We start from the raw sequence: 16,951 nt of genomic DNA on the forward strand, positions 1-16,951 counted from the left end.
ACAAAATCAGCTGTTTACTGTGTGTTTACCTGAATAGTAGAGTGTTGTCTGTCTGCTTTGTCTGTCTGCCTCCTCCTCTGTCACTTTTTATTTTCCCCCTTGCACTCTCTCGCGCTCTGCTTCACTCAGTCACACACACACACACTTCATACCTATTTTCACATCAGTCTCTATGGGGCCTTCAGCCATTAATTGTGTCCCAGACTGGGACCATAGAAAAAATGTGGCTGGGAGTGCTGGGTGTATGCACGGGAGAGGCAAGGCAAGGCTGGGCACAGCTCTCTCCAGAGGAGGAAGTCGCTCTCTCATATCGCTGCCCACATCCATCTTCAGAATGATTGTCTAAATTCACCGCTGAGTTTTCACCGTCCCTGAAGATGTTAGTCATTAGAACAAAATAGCTTGTTTCCTTTAGGTTTACCTCAGGATAACACAATCAGTACATGCACTATTAAGAAGCAACAGTAAAGACATTTCCTATTTCCTGAAAACCTTTCTTCTTTTCTCAATTTTACGGCTCTGTCATCGCTGCAATCAGGGATTTCATTGTCTTCTTACAACGTAAAAAGGAAGACTAAAAGATGTCTTTTTTTGGCAGTGTGTGTCCCTGAACAGCGCAGCTCTCTTTGTATCTCTACAATAGGACAATATCAAAAAAGACAACTTCATTGCTTTGTTTCACCTCTCTCTCTGCCCTTGATTCAAATTCTAATATCTTCCCTTCATCTGTCCTCTTTGGCCTGTGTTGCAATATTTCCCAGTTGTACAAGATTCACTTGGTTTACCATATTTATTTAATTGCCATTTCAGCTCTGTTTTATTATGCAACCGTTTCCTCCGTTTCAAAGGCTGCATTAATTGTCTGACTTATATTGATGTGTTTTTTTTCATCAAGCCTTCCCGAGCACTGAAAAGAAAATTAAACATAAACAAATGTGTTTGAGAACTGACTCACAGCAAGCAATATGTTTATAATTTTGCTAGTTTAGTAGTTTGAATCTGCTGGAGTAAGGAGGATATGACTTTTTTTTTTTTTTTACTCATAATGTCCAAAAATATGTCTCAATATATGAGGGAGCTTGTGTTAGTCCGCACTACAGTATTAATCTCATGAATTCTTTTGTCTCCTCAGGTGACGTCGGAGCAACTAGTGATGCTTTTGGAGCTTCTCCTCGAAGAAGAGGAGCTAAGCGTGGAAACGATGCGAGCTCTGCAGAGAACTTACAACCTGCAGGATCAAGACGCTGAGGTAGGACCACATACACACACACACCTAGACAAACACACATGCTCAGATAAGTGAGCATATGCATCCAAGCTCCATAATCTCCTCCAATAATAAAAAGTAGAAGGTTTCCTCTCTCTTTCCATCCCAAGGCACACCGCTTAGTAATGTGTAGTAAATTCTGCTGTAATAGCAGCTCTCTTCTTTACAGCCACCATTACCGACTAAATCCCACAACTATTCGCTTCATGTTTTAGTACTGCACAAAGTTCCTTAATGGTACTATTAACAATGTTTGTGAGTGCGTTCAAGTGTGTTTCCTTGTCTGTGTTTGTGCTCTGCAGCTGTGTGTGTTTGCGGCTGAAGAGTTCTTTACTGTACAGCGCCGCCTCTCAGTACAGCAGCATGAGTGCAAAAACACAGCTGCGGCAGGGCCCGTAAAGTGTCCACGCTAACCTCCATCGTTAACACATGGCTGGTCTTGAAGAGAAAAATTTGATACATATTTAGTATTTTACAAGTTCTTACTAATTATATGAGCTGTTTTGTTGGGGCAGTAATGTATATAATGGGGCTCAGATGTTCCACTTTCACATAACAGGCCACTTCAAATCACAAATAAAAATATTTCTGTGACTTTACTCACTTCTTGATGTTACTGTCTTGCATTTAATTTTAGTACTTAACCTTGTGGTCACACGCCGAGGCCACTTCGCGTTTGGCCTTGGGTCCAGCTTTAGGTTAAGGCCTCTTTAGTCAGACTTCCTGGCAGATGAAAGCAGATTCTCATCTGCAATTTCCAGGAAAAACTTTCAGTGTTCGCTAAAAATACACAGGGCCATTATGCACATAGTCATGCATGGAAGTGCGCGCACACTCACACACTCTCACTCATACACAAACATACACACACCTGCACACACCTGTCTGAAGGCAATGGTCCTGTCCTAATGTTAGTAATCTCATTCAGAAGAGGTTAATCACCTACGTCTCTCCTTATAAATGTGGCCATTTATTCTCCTCCTTTCTTTCTCTCCCTTTCTGTTCCCCAGTCTGATTGTATTCGTCTTCTCACTCAGCTTTTCTTTGTCTGGTAATGCATCCTCTTCAGAAGGATTGATGATTGATCTGTTTAAAATTCTTGGACAAATACAAGCCTGAGTGCGGTTCAGCTTCTGTAGCCCCTCGCTATTTACCGTGTAGGGAACGAGAGCTTGACTATGAATGAATATTGGATTATAGAAATGATTCTTTTGGCTTCTGAAGAGTGGTTAGTAATACGTCGACTCAGAAGGCATCGATTGTTCACCCTAAAATGTATTATCCAAGCCCAAATCCATACAGATACAAATCTCTAGCAAGTATTCTGATTTCATACTATATCAATGTCAGACTTTCCTGATTTGCTGTTTTAATCAATTCTATTAATCAATTTAATAAGGTATTTTGTCATTACTAAAGCTTAATCTGATAACATAAGCATGACATGCTGTTATATATTGCTCCACCACCTGTTAGTTGCCGGGCATGTGTCGCTCCAAGCAGTGGAGAGAAGTTTATAATGTTACGCTGTGCAGTAAAAGTGGTAAAGAAGCTTGCCTCTGGGTTAAAGGTGCAGTGAAGACGAGGTCATTGTTTGTGTGTGTGATTTGTGTGAGCATGTACACGACAGCGAAAGGAAATATGTGGCTGACCACCAGTGTGCATGCGGCAGGACTGATTTCTGGATGGTGTGAGTGACCATGAATACATGTGTGAGTGCGTCTGTGAGCCGGAGCATGTGTTTGCATGTATGAGAGAGAGTGCATGACTTTTCCCATGAGCGTCATGTGACATGAGATGCGGCGTGACTCTATGTTTGCGTGTGCGAGTGTATATCCATGTGTGTAGTTTGGTAAGTACATTTCTGATTTTGCGAGAGCACACATGCACGCTTTTGCATGTCAAAGGCCATCTGTCGGTCAAGCACACAGGGCTCATTGTGTGTTTCAGGCCAGGTTAGGTTTACTCCTCCAGTGACTGGAGACTTCACTGGACCACAGCAAGTCTGGTTGCACCAGCCACAACATGTGGAGCGGAGACAAAGAGACAACAAAAAAAGGAAAGAGTTATTAAGAATAAACCAAAGAGTGTCTGTGAAAAACCCAAGTTTCTTGTGTAGCCTTTCATCACAATGACGGTCTCAGTGGGCTTCACAGACTGCAAACAAAAACAGCTCCTGAAGTGAACAAGACAAACTCCCCCAAAAAACCTCTAATGGGAAATAAATTTAACTCCCTGAGAGGAATCACTGACAAGGGAATCCCCTTCGAGCCCTAATTAGTGCCACTGGACAAATGTCTAGGAAAAGAACATAAGTACATAGTGTAATGGAGCACAGATGTAAGGTTTAAAGTAAAGCTGAATTGTTTCAACTTTATTAATTGATTCTGGTTTTACTGGTTGCTTTATCCAAACTTTTAGTTTGTAGACTTAAGGTACAGGTGGAACTATACATTCTGACTGGTCTTTCTTCTTGTGTGACTAGCTCTGTAGCGTTAGCAATATCTGTCTGGCTGGCTTTTGGAAGACTCCGGCCATGCGCAATCAATGAGTGCAGGGGCAGAATGTGCGGAGGTAGATAGGTAGACAGGCAGGTTTATCTGTCAGCATGTAAAGAGAATTTTAACAAATTTTACAAAGAATGCACTTTTTATTGCAGTGACTTTTGATTATATACAGTTTACAGTACATTTACTCACTTTGGCCAGAAAGTAAATATAAAAGGCTGTGCTAGGGAAACACTGTCTGTCCTGCATAAGATTCTGACTGAGAGTCTGGGACGTGTAAGTTTGTTTGTCACGGTAAGTGCGAGCCCGCACGGAGTACATTAGTATCAGTTGTAGCGTTTGTGTATGTGTCAAAATCGGTGGTGGTAGTGGAGGGTGAAGGGAGGGACGGGGGAGCAGTAATAAATGAAGGAATGTCACTGTGTTATTGCATGTGCTGTCAGAGAGAGGGGCCCAGTGAGAGGAAACTGTTTAAAAAAAAAAAAAAAAAGAGGAGGGGGTAAAGAGAGGTGCACCAGGCAGCTGCTCTGCCCCAGGGCTCTCCCCAGGAATGTAACCCAGCACAGGGAACAGCTGCTGGGGCTACGCAGGCCAGAAGGGCAGGGCTGGCACCAGAGGGTACACATACTGCACACACTCATGCACACTCCCACATTCATGAACACACATATCCTTGTTCCCATGTGTGCAGAAGGTAGAAGAGCATGTTACACTTAGCCTACAGTATAACCTTTGCTTTTTGTCATGTCTGCTGTGGGGCTTTTGCAACCTTCCAGAGTAAACAGAGGCAGATAATAAATGGGAAAAGGACGATTTAACATTTTGATGAAAGAGGAACTAGAAAGCACTTTTGAGACCAATTAAACTCATGTTTATTTAGCAGGTTGCAGAGTTAATGTAAGGATTTAAATTTGGTTGTTGTAAATGGAGCATGCCTCAGTCTCCATTCTAATGCTGCATAAACAGGTGGAGGGCAGCGCAACAAACAAAGCAAAAACTCCTATTAAGAGGAGCACAGCACTCAGGTGGATCCATTTGGCCCCTTTCTAGTATACTACCTCAAAATGAATATCTGTACAAGCGCTGTAGAAATGCCTAAAGCTTGAGCTGTTGAAACAGAATCAATCACTAAAAAATCCCACGCTTGGTCACTAAACTCTCATCGGACTAGTTTATTATCATGCTTGTGTGGAGATAGTTATGGAGGAGATTGAAATACCCAGAAAAAAAAAACAGCAGAGGCAAACTGTCAGGCTTTAAAGTAGTGAGACTGCTTTAAAAGATTTTTCATGTGGATTTTTTATCGTTCTTCTGTCTCTTTTATCATCCTTCTGTCTCTTTTATCATCCTCCTGTCCGTCTCCTCCACAAGAGTCTATCCATATACTGCATGTCCACGCCTGCGCACATGCACAGACACACGGGACCACATGCACGCTCATAGCAGATGATGAAGGATGATGGCTGAGGCAGGGACAGAGCCAGTCTCTGATCTCTCCTGTAACCGCGGCAACAGAGCTCCTATTGATCCTCTGGGAGAAAGGCCAGGCATTAGTTTTCACACACATACAGTAAAAACACACCTATACACACACATTGAGAACACACACACGCACATAGTCAGAGAATTAAAAGGGAACTTTTGAACATGAACTTTACATTGAGATGGTTTCCTTTTTAAAAACAAAGTTTACGTCTGTTAATCCTCCGACTCCGGATGAATCTGTTCATTGTCAGCGTGGCAGCTTTGTCTCTCAGCTTGTCAGATGAGCCGTTGTCTTTTGTTACTGGTATTGAAGGAGACCTTATCACATTATTGTGTGAGTGCACTGGCAAAAAGCATACAAATAAAATGTCTTCCACAAGGGCAACTTTTTGAAGAATATATAAAACTTTAAAAATCTTCTATGAACTGTGTTTGAGATGAATCCCTTTAACTTCTTATTGCAAGCTGGTAAAGCATTAATTTGTGAATGAACAACGTAGACTCTGAAATTACAAACACTAGTGACCTTATATAACTTTAGACATAAAAAAGGAGTGATATGTAAGTGCAATTATTTTAATTTAACTTTAGTTTAAAGCTAAAAATTGTGGCATTTTATAAAATTAAAAAAGGGGCCAGTGTGTAACATTTAGGAGGATTTACTGGCAGAAATGGAATATAATACTCGTAACTGTTTCTGTTAGTGTAGAATTACCTAAAAATAAGAATTATGTTTTTGTTACCTTAGAATGAACCTTTTATATCTACAAATACTATGTGTCACCTTCCATGTTGAACCGCCATGTTTCAACACTAGCCCAGACAAACCAAATACTGGCTCTAGATTAGGCTGTAGGCAGTTGTTCCTTCTACACTTATTTGATTTTTACTGTGTTGGTCCATGTTGACGGCATTCAAGGATCTTTAATAGATTTTCTACCTCAAGGTCAAAGTTAAAATAATTAAATGAATATTTGTTTTTCTGATTCCATTAATTGTTGTTGTATTTCTTCCTCTGTTTTGGCTTCCAGGTCCGACATCGCTGGTGTGAACTGGTGGTCAAACATGCGTACACTCAGGCGTACAGAGACGTGGAACACTTCCTGGTTCATGACCAAGTAAATACAACTGGAGAACATTTGTCCTGTATAATACAAAGCCTCAAACTCTGATTCAGAGCAGCCTTTACATAAGAATAAACTAACTGACTGTGTATGTGTGTTCCAGGCCATGGGTGTGTATCTGTACGGGGAGTTGATGGTTCAGGAGGACCCTGAGCAGCAGGCTCTGGCCTGTCGCTGCCTCTCATTGGTCCAGGAAGAAATGGACCAATCGGCACGCAGAGTGGTGGAGGAGATGGTCCTATGATGGTCCTACATTGGAGGTGAAGTCTCATTCTCAGTTTTTGGACCAAAGGAAAACTAAAATTTCCCATCTTCACATTAGTGAAGCTCTAGTTTTATCATAGCCTTACCTGCTCTCAGTGGGACTGACTAAATATGGTTGAAATTATATCAACAGGTCTCCTAACAAGCTGAATGTAAATATATATATTTGTTTAGGTTTTCAGTTGTTTCATATTCGCAGTTGTTTGAAACTAAATGCCCCTTTAATCGTCTGTAAAATTTTACTTGAACCATCTGTGGAGAAAAGAAGGTATGACAAGAACGTATGACAAAGCATTTCCGCACAATTTCTCAAGTCTGAAATGACGATCGTAAAAGAAAGCTTTGTGTTGGATTGATCCTGATTACATCCGCAGCAGCGTACAGTCCACACTTGAGTCACTTGGCTACCTATATTTCACATTCCTCTCTGAGCCCATTGAGTGTGTGTGTTTGTAGACTCAGAATGGGGCCTTTTCCGTGGTTTCACAGCAGCGCAATCAGGATGTGTTTGTCAGAGAAGGAATTCGGGAATGTGTTCCTCAAACAAACGAGAATGGGAAGAGAGAAAAAGAGAGATAGAGGGTCAGCGAGCGTTTTCTGAGGAGCTCGGGACAGTCTCTGCCCGATGTAGGGTGATTTTTATACTGTTGACCCTGAAATTCCTCTTGTGTGTATACGTGTGTGTGTTGCTGTGTGTGTATGCATTACCACAACCATCAACCACTGAGCTTTTTGATGATTCAGAGCAGTGAGGGTTTTATTGATCGCATACTAAATGCAGGGAAGATACAAATTTATGGTTCAGACAGACAGAGAAGGGAGGAAATTAAAGAGCGGAAGGGATGACTCGAGTGAAGACAGGTCTCTTTGAAGCTGCTGATCTTTTCATAGCAGTCCTGCTATTACTGATACTAACCTTTGAATAATGAGAGCAGGCTATTAAATTCAACTACAGTAACCCAACTATTCTTCAAAGCTTTTAAATAACAGTATTATACTATGGATCAAATGCTACAGCTATAGTATTGTGGGATGACTCTACTACACTATGTGTAAATCACGTTTAACTAAAATACTTCTAGCTTATGTTGTTTTATTTTTTCTAATTTTGTCTCATAAACACTCAAACCTGCTTCATTAGGCTTGTGTGGCTGTTTTTTAAATTAATTAGTCTATGAAATGTCAAGAGATTATACAAAAAATATTAAAGAAAAATGTCCATCGCAATGTCAAACATAGCAAATGACCAACAATCCAAAACCTAAAGATATTCAATTTATAATGATGTAAAACAGAAAAGCAGCTAATCTGTCTCTCTCTCAGATTTAATTGACAGTGGCATCTCCGTGGCGACATAAGCCAACAACCCCACAACTTTTGTCAGATTCTGCCTTTTGTAACTGAGCCATGCTCCCTTTAAACCAGTAAAATGATCAGACAAAACAGAAATCCAGAAATCTCTCATGTAAAATATGCAGAGTTGTCATCATTTTGGCAGAAAATTGTATGTTCATGTAGAATCCCTCATTTATACTGTAGTAAAAAGCCATTTAAGAAATTTTAATTTGGCCAACTTTGTCTTACTTTACATGAATTTTAAGAACATTAGTTTTAATGTAGTTACCCTATAACTCAAGTTGTATTATGGTTGTACCATACAGGTTAGTAACAACATAGAGTTAAGATTCAACTTTTTAAATTTTTAAACCAGTCATTCCCTATTGACTGTTGTCTTGGCAGAACAGAGTTACAAAGAAGAGAGACTGAACAAAGTGAGTGAGTTTAGTGTGAAACTAACCAGTTACAACATAGCAGTTAGTGTTGGCTAAAACCTCAAACTTAGCTATATGTAACAGTTCTGCATTAAAATGTCTCTAAACATTAGACCTATGTTTGCTCAGTTATGCACTTGTTATCCAAATGTTTCCAACAATACGTAATTTTATTCAGGTAGCACTGCGTTTCTCCGGTCACCTGTCAATGGCGTTGTATTCACTTTGTGCATTTGGTTGTCTGCCAGAAGCTGTCATAAATTGACTTTTTACCATATAATTTTTTAATCTTGGTGGTTTTGAACTACATATTTTATATTGACTAGTCATCGGACATCTGGATCTTAAGTTATCAGAGATGGCAGGCCCTCCGGTACGTTCTTTGTCCGCTAAATAGCGTCGGAGAAACGCCGATACCTCTGTGGATTATTTGGCCCCCTGGTGGAAACCTGACTGCAATGATGGCCATGGTGGTGAAACTCCCATGATCTCAAACTTCCCTCCTCTAGAGACCCCCTAGCGCCAGAAATGACGATTTGTATGTTTCAGATCAAAGTCACAATTAGCTTCTGAAATTAGCCAGCTGTGTTATCATCTCGCATGCCCCCAGTTCAGCCAGTGTAAGGTCATACGAGGCGTCTGTGACCTTGGTCAACACAGGCCGCGTCAGGAGCTGCTGCTAAATACTTGTCTCCATCAACCTGAGTGACTTACAGCACTAAATCCTTTTTTAGCCTGTGACCAAGCCACTACAAGACAGGCTTTTATCTTCAGACGCACACACACACACACACATAGACATAGACAGAGAGAGAGTCAGCTTTATGCATTTGCAGAGGATGTGAAAGGCTTTCTAGACAAGTGCTCGGCATCTGGCTCTGTCCTGATAAATCTCTCTGACACACACACACTCAAACACATACAGCACACACATGTATGTAGCGCCTATCTGTCTGTGCCTGCAGATCTTTTGTCATCATCCTTCACTCCCTCACTACACCTCCCCGTGGAGCCTCACTACAAGTACAGGAGGGATGGAATAGAGCAGCAGAGACACCTTAAAAAAGAAGAAGAAAAGAAGCATTTAGAGATTAATATCCTAACTTTTACTGCTGCTTCCCATTGGACTGAACCAAACAAGCCTCTGTAAACATCAGTGGATCATGCTGGTCAACTGAGCTCAGGTCCAGATCTCTCTCCAATTAAAATGATGGATGAACCAACCTCCTCGCTGTTTTTTCATATTGCACTGTGGGGAGATTGATTCATGTTTTACTGCTCAGTTTGTGTTCCCCCATAGTCTTTTCTTAAGTAGAGCAGTCCTCCCCTGTACCCTTTTACACCCTCACCCACAGACCACAGTACAGTGGGATTAGGCTGAGGCGGGCTGAGAGGGTTTTAACTGAAAACAACATGTCTGTCAAGGAGGCGCGTTGTCGGCTCTGTTTTTTTAAACCTAAAAAGAACAACCCTTTTAAAGGAGAAGGGTGGTCTCTCCCTGTCATTTTTTTCCCCTTTTCCCCTCCCTGCTCACTCCCTCGTTCTTTTCTTCCCCCGGTACATGCCTCTGGAATCCCTCTTGATCCGCTTAATGAGGGGCATATCGTCGGGTTAGCCGAGCGTGGCGAATGGGAGAGGAGGAGAGGGGTAACCAAGGAAATGGTGTGTGAGGGAGAGAGGATCTACAGGTCTGGTCTTTCTTTCACTGCGCTCCGATGGCAGACGTAAGGCAGAAGGAAGAAAGAACAAAGAAAGTTAGAGGTTTTTTATTTCAGGGTGTTGCAGGTTAGCGTTGGACTGGAGCTGGACTTGAGGATGTAGTTAGAGGAAGAAAAGAAAAAAGAGACAGAGAGAGAGGATCTTGTTCTTTCATGTCTGGGCTGTGAGGGTTCCTGGCGTGCTGATTTGTGACTTATGATAAAATCACATTGCCAGGGATTACCACACAGCCCTGACCCAGCCGGCTGCCATGGCAACCACAGCCCCTCCCATACACACACACATACACTCTCATTCGTCCCGCAGAAACTTAAAACTAAGGAAGACATGATTAGCTAAGAGTGCGTTTGATTGTGTTTGATGTGTTGATGATCTGGTGCGAAGAAGAAAAAAGGATGATGAGGGAGCCAGAGGGTCTTGGATGTGAGTGTTTTGTAAGAGTGTGTGTACATGTCAGTCTGCCAGACAGGTTTTTTTTTATCCTCTCTCCAGCCAGGCACAGAGCTTAGCTGATTGGTGAACAGTGATTGATTTCCTCTTTGTTCACAGTGGCTAAGTTCTGCACCTGAGGAGAGCATGACCCAGACAAGCAGACAAAGGAAGACAATGAATGGGTGCGAAAGAGAGAAAAGAAATCTTTCTAAGTTTTTACAGTGAGGTGCTACGTGTGTTTGTGCTTTTGTGAGCACACAGTCGAGTTCAATTATCTAATGTGTGTTCATACATTTCAGTCACAGAACTCCTTCCCCTTTGTCCTCTGTTTTCCCGCTCCTCTTTCACCTTTTCCCCTCTTTCTCTTATCTCATTTCACTCTTCTCCTCCTTTTTCTCCTTATCCTGCATTTTGCCTCCAGTTCAGTCTAAATACATCTTTTCCAGCCTCGCTTGCATGTTTATAAAACTTTCCACAGAGACCCTGTCACTCAAAAGAATTAAACACACACGCCTCCTCAGAAATTCAAAACGCTGTGCAACATTACTAATGAGCGCCGCGCTACGCTCTCCTGCTTTGTCTGTCGTTCTTCCTCCCTTCTTTCATCTTCCTTCCTTGCTCTCTACTTCCACCCCTCTGCTTCTGTCTCCTTTTAGTTACGTAGTATAAAAGATAATCCTGGAGATGATGCCAGTCGCACGCTCTGTAGTTCTAGCGAAGGTGAGAGCCAAGTGCCTCAGGAGAGACACTGTACTTCCAGTACTAATGAGGCCTGGGGAGACCCAAACGCTGCTTAATGCTGCTGACAGATATTTCATCAATCCGGGAGCAGTGGCCACCATCATCACCCTCATCAGTTCCTCTCCACTATTCTCTCTTTCTTACAGCAGACACTCTGTGTCCCAAAGTCATACTACATACTAGTTCTATAAAATATGTGCTATATACATGTAGTTAGAGTATACAGTTTTACAGATAGTATACAAAAAAACCCAACATACTTCTGTCATTATATAGTAAAAGGGTTAGGTTGTGTGAACACAGTAAATTCTGAAAGTCTGCTTAGAATCACAGCAGTGTGTAGTTTGGATTTAGGACACGCTGTCTTGCTTAGTGAGCATTTTAAAGGAATAGTTTGACATTTAGGGAAATATGCATATTCGCTTTCTTGTCAAGAGTTAGATGAGAAGATAATACCATGCTTAATACTGTATGTGGTATAGCCTGACTGATGCCAGATTTTCATTTGATACTAATTCCACACCCTTGATCAATTTTTTTTTTGTTTTGCGACCAAAATACTGAGCAGGATATTTAGAAATTTAACTTGACTTGATTTGCAATTTCCTGTTATTTATTGGTAGACATACACCGATAGCGATGTATCTGCTACAAGCTAATATCGTCCGATATATCGGCCTGACTGATTTATCGGTCTAGCTCTAGATACTGCAGCCGGTTAGCTCAGCCCAGCAGCATCTCTGTAGTTTATTAATTACTATGTTAGGTCCAAAAACCAGTGTAAAAATAACAAGTCAGGGTTTTACAGGGGGTCATGTTGGACAATGTTTTTTGTGACTTCTTGTTATGGCCCCTTCTCATATAGATTTCAATAAGAAAGCATATTTTAATTTGAACTTAATAGACATTTTTGCCATTTTGACATGAAATAGTAGGGTAATTAGTATCAGTGGTAACACTTGTGTTTACCCCAAAATGGTTGCTGTGAAAAAGGTCTGTGGTTTAGTTGAGATGCAGCAGGGAAACTCATTAAAAAGGTTGACGAGGCTTGCAGCAAATCAGTGCTCAAAATCATCCTCTAAGCACTTAAAGTAGGTTTTAAACTTCAAATCACTTTGGCAGTGAAAAGAGCCGTCCGTGGATTCCTGGCTGATATGTATTGATTTCTGATCTAATCTCAGCCTGTGGAAGTCAAGATACAGAGATCCATAAAGCAGACGGATTCTCACAGAACACATTTCCACACTGTGAAAGAAAACAAGACTGAGGCGTCAAGAGATGGAAACAACTTGCAAAGATTTTAGCTTTCATAGCTTTCCATCATTTAGAGATGTCGGTTTTACTTTAGTGGGACAGTTTAGTGTTTCTACTGTGGATTTTCTGCACAATATAAGCTTCTAGTGTCTCAGACATGAGAAACAAAAGGCTGTGATCCTGTTAAAAACACCCACTAGAACTATAACTAGAAAAGCAGGAATTGTCATTCGGGTTACACCACACACTCTGTTTAAAGTATTACAGAGGGAGGGTTCCCAAATTAGTCAAGATAAGCTTTAAGACGTAAGAAAAACAATGCAAACTGCCAAGACAATGATCAATAAATCTCAGTCTGTCTCACATGTCCCAAGATATATATTTGTTTTGGAAGTGTTATACAACAGCCTCCATTTGCATCTTCTTAACAAACAATTCCTGCTAAGTGCACTCATCAGCTAACACCCAAACTGTCAATAACTGCAGCTGGACTACATGCAAAGAATAATGACAGACTTTACAGTTTAAAATACTACACACAGAAATACACAGTAACTTAATGTATAACCTTTGCTACAACATGGGTGTAGTCCACTGTTATACGAGGTAATTGTAATGCAAAGCTATACTGTTCTGGAACGATTGCTCCCTAATCAAAACAGTGACAGATGGCTGAAAATGTATTTTAGAACTTGTCAGTCTTTTTTTGGCAATCAGAATATGAGCCGTGAGGAGGTATTATAGCGCTCTATATTCACGGCGACAAAATGGCGACTAAACGAGGACAGATGTGTGAATTAGAAATGAGGGCCATGTGGAGCCTGCCATTTTTAGACCTATATTTAGGGCCTGTTAAAAGAGTAATGACCATCAAAGGCCTGTAAAAGAGAGGAATTGCCATCAGAGCGCGTATCTAAAAGGTGATTTATTACACTCTAATGGGAGGGAAATGGCGCTCTGCACATCAAAGGACAGAGCAACATTGTATAAAGACGCAGAAAATAAACTTTTTGGCCCACGCCACCCACACCACCTTCTTTAAACACAACTAAACTTGACTGATTGTCTTTTTAATGTTGAGCATATTTTAGGGAGCTGTTGCATTCCAAAGTTTATGTTGGCAACTTTCAATTTTCAGTAACGCAGTATGAATGCATGTCCCACACAGAAGGTGGTGGAATGTGATTTTGATGGATTTATAGTTAAATTTTATGACCAGACTCTGATATAACAGTCTCATAGCCCTTTTTTTATGCCAACAATGTACCAATCATTTTGGATAGCTCCCACAATCCAGCAGTGGTCTCGCTGACATCGCGGTGGGGAGGTTTCTACCATGTCAACCACACCTTTCAGCAGCTAGTGAAATCCAACAATCTCAATGGTTTAAATGAACCTACAGTGTTGTGGTTTTTTGTGGGTTTGGCAAAGCGGAACGCTGCCTGACACGGCAGCCTGAGTTGGCATTGCTTTTTGCTTCATTACAGACGCTGCAAGGAGAAAAGGAAAGAATATGTGTTCATAGAGAGCCAGTACTTCATGAGGAAGAGAGATTTGGGCTTGGCTTCCTGTGCCTACTGAGCTGATAATCAGTCCTACAGAACCACTGGCTCAGTTCAGCAGGAACAGGAGTCCAGTCCACTCACCACCGAACCCGAACACACTGGCACTGGTCTCAACAAGCTTATCCTTCCCTTTTAACAGATTGCATACAAGAGCTGCTGGATTCTTTTCAGGATTTGAAATCATCACTTACATGGTGGTACCACGGTTTTCACAAGGCATGTGTATCGTGTCCGATGAATTGCAATATTTCAAGAGAATACTTTAAATGTCATTCATTTAAATTTTATTAATTGAATGTGTGTGTGTGTTTAACTTTTAGACTAAAAAAAACAAGTAATTTAAAGATGCCAACTTGGATTTCAGGGAAATAGATTTTTCACTAGTGTCTGACAATGCATTGACTAAACACTTAATGGATCAATAATTTACAGATAAAAAGATCAAAAAATGATTATTACTTCTATGTATTAGCATTTATATCGGCAGATTAATAACAAGAAACCGCAGAGAAAGATATGTTTGCAGTTCTTTGGTATCTGTCAGGTATACAGCAGTTCAGCCAGAGGATTGTAGACGTGTACCAAATGTTCTGTAATGCGCCAATCTGTACGCATCTCTCTCTTCCAGGTTGCCGACTACAGATGGAGATGAAAGGAGTTTGGCACACGGGGTGTACCGGGTTTCAGCGCTCACCTCCTCTTCCTCTGTAGCAGAGAGGACGTTGCAGAATTGCCCGGCGGTGTGAACACCAGAAGGCTGTGCTCTTACGCTACAGCCAAGGCCAACTGGCAAGTTTTAGAGGAGTTCTGTTCATTCAAGTCTAAAGACCAGTGTGTGTGAACCAACAACGAAACAAGCTGTTCCTAGAGAACTACAATGTTGTTAAACTACATTATTGCTGTGGTAAGCGGGAAAAATTACATCATGTCGCAGATTTTGAAATGATAGATAATGAGAAAAGAGACATATGTCATAGAGAAAAGACACTGCACCTTTATCTATGTTTAAGAGCTGAACCTGCTGTGTTTAAGTTAGTTCGTGTGTGGCTGTGTAGGTGTGAGTTCATGTCTGTTTAGTCTGAAGTCATGATCTGGTTCTTAAGAGTTTAGACTGGAAATACTCAGGTGAGTCATGTTTTTATACATAACAAATTACTTCACTCTGGCCTGTAACAACACTGGAAAATATACAACAGAGGACGCTCGGGGCATTTCTATACGTAAACGATGGTTTTCTAACTGCTGTGCAGACAAATAATTTTTTTACTGCATATAATTTTAAGTGAAATCTTTGATATGTTCATGTTAAAATAAAATGATGTTTCCTTAAAATACATGCATGACTTTTCTTTCATCTTATTCCATCTCTGAAAGAGCCTGAACATCAGTAAGTGCCTCATGCTTGTTATACTGGTTTTATATGCAACTAGGTACAAGTATCACAGCCAGATTGTCATTTTATAGACATCTGTATTACTGAATTAAACATTGGCTGCGTAATGTATTCATTTAAAAAGAAAAAAAGTTGAGTGAAATCCAAGTATATTTTATGTCTACAAATCCAATGAAGAAAATTGGATGTTAAATGTCTCTATTAAACAAGGTTCCTGCACAAACAGTGTAAAAATCTGTGACTATAATGTTCTCTGTTAGAGGTCGGACAGGTGTTTGTTGCATTAACTGCAATAAAACATTGGAAATAACATCTTTCTACTCTAGTCAAATGACAGGAGAGGTGAGATCTTTTGATCCTTTCATAATACATACAATTATTTAGCCAAATGTGGTAGCTAAACGTTAAATGGAGATCTTTCTGCAAACAACTCTTGAATAAGGATGGCTGTTTTGGTCTGCACTTTACATGAAACTCTAGTAATTACTCGTTTAAGGTTGAAAAACAAATATGCACATAAATCCCATCAAATAATAAGTATATAATGTACTTATTGTGAAACAAAACATTAATAATCCTGAATGAGGCCAAAAAATTTAAATATATGCATTTATTTTGTTTTTGTATTTCTGTCCACCTCCAGCATCAGTCATAAAAAAACATGTAGAAACATCAGCAGGGATGTAAATAAATTATAAAGCAATAGAAAATGTACATAGAAAAAGAAGTCACATCACATTTAATTATTTACATGTTATTATATACCCGGTGCTGTCTGAATGTTTGTATATAAATATATGTTGGCACAAATAGTAATGATACAAAAATGACTGGTGTTTGGTTGTCCTGTCCTTCAACCTAAATGCCTTTCAGTCAGCATGTGTAGTGTGAAGGATTTATATTGTCACACAATTATATGAGTGGGAGGACTCGGACGCATTGTACGAGCTGCTGCTTCTTTGCAGTGTGATCTGTCACTGCTCAAGTGTCCTTGTGGGCCTTGTAGTTGTGTTATGTGTGTGTGTGTGTATAATTGCAGCCTCTCCACATAATCTGTTGTCGCCGTGCTGTTTTGACACACTCCTGTCATTGTGCCGCAGCATATCTACACAAGAGCATGGCTATTTGTCATTCTGCAAAGGTGCCCTGAAAAACCCCTGAGCTAAGGATGAACTCACTGCTGTATGGTTATGTGCATTTATGCGTTTGTGTGTGGGTATGTACTCCCACCTGTTTTAGAGCGTGCAAGTGCGTGTGCTTGGTTCTCAGCAGGGCACAATGCTTCGCGCCTATGCGTTAGTGTGTTTTGAAGGGCCTTGATCCTGAGATGAAGTCTGTTAGTGTCGCTTGATATGCAGCTTCCTCCGTTTAGTCTGAGCTCCAGTGAGTTGAGAACACACATTGCTTCATCGACCAGACCAGACCAAT

The 16,951-nt window shown here is 40.7% G+C and overlaps 2 protein-coding genes across 3 annotated transcripts in view; one reads left to right on the plus strand and one right to left on the minus strand.

The window, feature by feature from the left end:
* Positions 1 to 15,466, plus strand: part of LOC118325987 (aminopeptidase O-like) — a 32,235-nt gene extending 16,769 nt beyond the window's left edge. For both annotated transcript variants that reach the window (XM_035658870.1, XM_035658871.1), the window contains exons 2-5: positions 1,133 to 1,249; positions 6,291 to 6,377; positions 6,487 to 6,643; positions 14,759 to 15,466. In XM_035658870.1, the coding sequence (XP_035514763.1) occupies positions 1,154 to 1,249; positions 6,291 to 6,377; positions 6,487 to 6,627 (324 nt within the window). In that variant the 5' untranslated portion in view covers positions 1,133 to 1,153 and the 3' untranslated portion in view covers positions 6,628 to 6,643; positions 14,759 to 15,466. The remainder of the gene's footprint in view (positions 1 to 1,132; positions 1,250 to 6,290; positions 6,378 to 6,486; positions 6,644 to 14,758) is intronic.
* A 675-nt stretch (positions 15,467 to 16,141) lies between these two features.
* The window catches only part of fancc (FA complementation group C), a gene marked incomplete at its 5' end in the record, with an annotated part of 25,354 nt that continues 24,544 nt past the window's right edge, over positions 16,142 to 16,951 (minus strand). The window contains 1 exon segment of the mRNA XM_035658702.1: positions 16,142 to 16,948. Within this exon segment, the coding sequence (XP_035514595.1) occupies positions 16,722 to 16,948 (227 nt within the window). The 3' untranslated portion in view covers positions 16,142 to 16,721.

This window comes from Morone saxatilis, unplaced genomic scaffold (assembly GCF_004916995.1).
Source record: "Morone saxatilis isolate NCDOM2014 unplaced genomic scaffold, NCSU_SB_2.0 Contig16, whole genome shotgun sequence".
Taxonomy (NCBI): Eukaryota; Metazoa; Chordata; class Actinopteri; family Moronidae; genus Morone; species Morone saxatilis.